At 37.8% G+C, this 5,175-nt stretch overlaps 1 protein-coding gene across 1 annotated transcript; it reads right to left on the bottom strand.

Moving 5' to 3' along the window:
• Positions 1-463: 463 nt before the first annotated feature.
• On the bottom strand, positions 464-4,136 carry LOC309489970 (uncharacterized protein; the record flags this gene model as incomplete). The annotated part of the gene is made up of 6 exons (XM_082158925.1): positions 3,179-4,136; positions 2,955-3,048; positions 2,742-2,830; positions 2,485-2,637; positions 1,409-1,539; positions 464-604 (listed from the first exon to the last, which is right to left on the bottom strand). Coding segments are annotated over exons 1-6 (609 nt in total). The 5' UTR covers positions 3,180-4,136.
• Between the last annotated feature and the right edge of the window lie 1,039 nt (positions 4,137-5,175).

The following is a 5,175-nucleotide window of genomic DNA, read 5'->3' as shown; positions in this document are numbered from 1 at the left end:
TTCTGCAGGTCGTGCTTATCAGGTTGTTCATCAAAGCCGAAATGTGGCCAGATGTAGGCTTTTAAAGTAGTTGGAGCATTTTAAATTTTCTCTCACTCGCGTCTCACCTCCCTCTGCCATTGTATGCTACCGCAACAAAGCATGTACACGACAAATGACGTCAGAAAAGCATCAGTACATTGTAATCGGTTATGGTCTATTACTGAACCGATACCGAACCGTCCACGTCTGCATCACGATACATCGTAGAAACAATTAATTTCGACACCCCTAAATGAAAGTCTTACGGTTTGGAAAGACACAAGGGCGAGTCATTTATGACTATTCATTTTTGGGTGAACTAATCCTTTTAATAACTTTCACAATTTCGAGGACTGAAAATAACCATTTACAATTTCTTGATATTTTTACGTTTTCCATGAACAAGGGAATCCTGGATGTAGAATACAGAATACTTTAAGTGTTACCTATGCTTTTCAATCATTTCTGCAGTAAGAATATTGATCATCTTGCTCCTGGTGCTGTCAGTCAAGCTTTTGGTTTTGTTGTATTCCCTGATGATTGTGTCCCCACCAGGTTTAGCCTGCAGGATTTTTTGGACCAGCTGCAAACAATTACATAGTACAATCAGCGACAACCTCAAGATCCATTCAGGGATAGTTCACCCAAAATGAAAATTATCCCATAATTGTCTCACCCTGAACCCATCCCTGGTGTATATGACTTTCATCTTTCAGATGAACACAATGGGAGTTATATTAAACATATCCTGGCTCTTCAAAGCTTTGTAATGGCAGTTAATGTTACCCTAGATTTTGAATCCCCAAAAAAATTCATTCCAAACCTGTAAGACTTTCGTTTATCTTTGGATGAAGATCTTTTAATGAAATCTGAGAGCTTTCTGTCCCTCCATTGACAGCTACACAACTACTACTTTCAAACCACAGAAAGGTAGAAAAGACATCATAAAAATAATCCATGTAACTCCAGTGGTTTAACCTCAATTTATGACGTGATGCGAGTGCATTGTTTGCGGGTAAAAACACAACATAATTGACAACCTCATTTACAAAATATGAATCTCCAAAGCAGGTTGAAGATTAATATTTTGTAAATAAAGTGGTAAATTATGTTATTTTGCACAAACAAAGCACTCGCGTTGCTTCATATAATTGAAGGTACACCACTCGAGTCACACGGATTACTTTAAGATGTCTTTTCTACCTTTCTGTGGCTTGAAAGTGGTAGTTGTGTAGGCTGTCAATGGAGGGACAGAAAGCTCTCAGATTTCATTAAAAGATCTTCATTTATGTTCCAAAGATGAATGAAAGTCTTACAGGTTTGGAACGACATGTAAACAATCTAATTCTTTATCAAACAGACAGGATTGATGTGTGTAAAGACTCACAATTCTGGCTTCATCTTCGGCTCTCTGCTGCTTTCTTGAAGGGGTTCCATCACCCAGAATAGCCACGTCATCAGATTCATAGTTTGCAGTCACAGAGGAGCTTCCCTCATGTGACACTGCAGGGGTCTGTGCTAATTCTATTGAAAAAAGTGTTAAAAAAAAAAAAAGTTTACAAGTTGAGACTCATTTTTTCAATACTGGATAAAAAAAAAAAATTTCAGGAAAGCACTGCAATTTAAAATAGGACTTTCAATATGGTAAAACAATTGTGATTATCCTCACTTTTAAATATGCTGAAATAAGTCTAGTATTGATGTCAAATTATAGAATGTGTATTAACTTTTTTAGGATAAATTAAATGACTGTTAGCATTAATGACCTTGGCAACATTCATCTGAGGACGGCAACACTCAAAGCATTTATTTAATCTGATAAATAAATGTAGGCTATTTATTTCATTTAAATTAATAATGTGTGTGATAATACATGTTAATATGAACTTAATGTACTGTATTAATTTATTAGTGTTACTTATAATGCAAACAGATACATACAGACATTTTCCGTTAAAATTTAACTTAGCAAATAACATGCAGTGTGAAATGTTAGCAAAGATCGATTTCACCTCGCATGCTCTGCGCACTCAAATAACGGCTGTATCGTCATATCCACGGAGTTTATTTCACTCCTATTGGAAGACGGAATTACAATTTAGGACTTTAACAATGTTTGCATGAACGTAATTCTCATGTAACTGTTAACGTTAAGAGAACTCGATGGCAGCGCGGCTGTATTGACGTGGATATGACGACAGACATACAGTAGCCTACGAACAACGTGCAATGAAAACTAACGTTACACAAACAAAAAATATTTCTTTCACACTTTATCATTAACGTTACACGACGGAAATTAAGAATACCAGGGGCTTAACTTGTAAAAAAAAAAAAAAAAAAAAAGTGTAAATTATAACGTTACATCACAAAAAAACACGTTTCAGTCCTAATTTTACGTCTTTAATGCGTGGACAGAAAGCAATATCACACTTAAGCCTTTCAAAGTAAATATAAAATTACCATTTGAATATTTTTCAAATTTTAGCAGGAAACCGCCCAAATTTGTCTGCTTTAAAACCTCCTCAAATACATCCTCGTCGACTTCAATTCCAATCTCGTCAAAAAGCTTGGCCTCGCCCTGACTGGAGGCGGGAATACCAAATTTCATAAAGGCTGTGAAGTGTGAACAAACCAAAAATCAAATGAAGCCAAAATATATAACCGTTAAAATGTGAACACACTACTACTAACTTAGTTTATACGTCAAATTAAGTTACCTTCATCCAGGAAATCCGAAAGTTTCGCATCAGAAACTTTAACATATTTCTGAACGTCTCCGAACTTAACTTTAAGGAGCATATTAAACCTTTCAAAAACACGCACAGTTAGTCATTTCTAAACATGTTTAACGTAATTATATTTTTACTATAAATGTTAGCACAAATGTATATCCTAATTCATCTTAAAGAGAGAAACGCAATCACACTTACCGTCTCAGTCGCATGAATACAAAATGGCGTTGTCGTCGTCTTGCAAGGCAATTGAGGGGCGGAGTCAAAACAATTTGGCGCTTCTTTTTTTGCACTTTCAGTGTAAAAATAAAATGACATAATTTAACAGCCTGTAACTACACTGAAAGAGAGTACTCATTAACACTGTAGGTTGTTAATTCAACTCTTTGGGAATTAATACAATTTAACACTGCTATTTTTACTGTGTATCAGCACTCTGAAATCTTTGTCGGGGATCGTCTAGCCCGGTGGGGCGTCAGGAAATAATTTGAACTGCTGTGGGAAAAGCTTTGTACAGGTGTCCCAGTTCATGCCGCTGTGGTAAAGAAAGGAGAAGTTCTGCTCTGTGTGTCGTTGTGAAGATCTGCATTCTGCCATTGCTGCCCTGTGGTAAGAGAAGACTCAAGCCGCTTGTCCACCAGCGTCTCGATTTCTGACGCAACGCCAAAGCCCATTCATTTCCTATGGAACTACGTCAGGCAGCAAAAACGCCCCTGCAAAGCATGATGGGTCGCGTCGCGTCGATTTGGTCAACAGCGGCGCTGCAAAAAAGTATCTCGGTGGATACTTTATGCAAATGAGAGCGTCAAAACGCGGGGCAGCAGCCAATGGAAACTCGGCGGCGAGAATTTGTGTATGGCCGTTGCTATGGTTTCATATTTTTTTTTAACATTTTTCCCAGCGCGAAAAGCAGCGAAAACGTCACAGGCGTCGCGTCGGAACAAAAATTGATCGGACGCTGGTGGACAAGCGGCTTCAGTTATTAACTGCTGGATTCTGTACTCACCATTGCTGTTCTGTGAACAGAGAGATCCCGTTATCTGCCTGCTGCTGCCCTGTGAAAGAAAGGTGACTACCTACCTGTAGTCCCTTGTGTCTTGCCCACCACCTACTGTTGTCTGCTGCGCTGTTCTGTTAAAGGAGAGGACTAACTGCCGGCTGGCCTGAGCCTTCCTCCATCGAAGACTCCTCTGACCTGTTTCAACGAGCAGCCCCTATGAGGAGTCCGGTGTCAGTGACATTCCCTTCAAGTTGTTTTTACATTCAATAAAAAGAATCAAGCTTTTATATCACGTCGTTGTCCTGCCTCGTTGGTGTGCTTTGGTGTAGCTCCTCCGGAGTGGTGGTTGTTCTCGGCCCTAGCGGTGACACTTATCCTGTTTTTTTTACTCTCAGTGTCACTTTCATTAAAAAAGAAGTCATTAAAAACCTAAAAAAGGGTGTGTGTGAGAATGACGCGAGTTTAACTTTAACAATGGGTTTATTTGTCCATTTTTGTTACAACAGGGTCCCATTCACTTCTTTTTAAATAATTTTTATGCAGATTGAATTATTTTGCCCTTTTTCCATAAAGAAACTTTAGAATATTAAAGTATAAAATATATCCTTCAAACTGAACAATTACAAGAAGACAACAGTGTCAGTGAAGATGCTCGAGATGAAATATGAGACATCTGATGAGTGAAGAAAATAAAGAAAAGTCAAAGTAAATATCAGAATATCTATTAACCATTTACAACTAAGCTGTGTGGAAAAGTATGAAAATATGAAAATATAATTTATAATTCTGTTTTAATTTTGTTTGGGATGCATGAAATACTAGCTGAAATTCGCCTTGGCAAGACTAAGGATTTGGCATTTATTCAAAAAAAAATCCATGACAGAATGCTATTAAACACAACAAAACATTTGAGATTTGATGGAAATGACACTGTGGTGATGACACTGATTTTGCTTCATCCTCAAAATGACAATTGTTAATGTTCTATGAAAAGGAGATGAATGTCAGTAATTCTGTAGTCTTCTACAGAAACATTAGACTTTATTTGATGGTTTGTAACCCCAGTATATCTCCAGAAACTAGAGAAGTAGTGTATTCCAGTAACATGAAGCTCCTGTGAGGACGCTGAACATCTGCTGATGGAGCTGCTCTATTCTGAGAGGAACACAATCACCCTGATGATGCAAATATGAGCTTCACTGTCTGACACTTTATTCTCTGAAATGAGTCAGAAGAGTTGGACTAATGGAGAGATGAGGTTTGTTCATATTCATCAGTTTATAATGAAACACTGTCAGGGTCTGAAGCCTCTGGACTGCTGAGATCGTCTTTGACTCGGTTAGAGAGTAAGAGCTTGAAGAGTTCAATCCACAAAACTATTAATGATACGCTGGATTCATAAAACAGGTCACGTCTGTG

The sequence above is a fragment of the Leuciscus leuciscus genome (assembly GCF_965113295.1).
Source record: "Leuciscus leuciscus genome assembly, chromosome: 25".
NCBI classification, from domain to species: domain Eukaryota; kingdom Metazoa; phylum Chordata; class Actinopteri; order Cypriniformes; family Leuciscidae; genus Leuciscus; species Leuciscus leuciscus.
The sequence above is the reverse complement of the archived record's forward strand: the minus strand, read 5'-3'. Positions and strand labels throughout refer to the sequence as shown.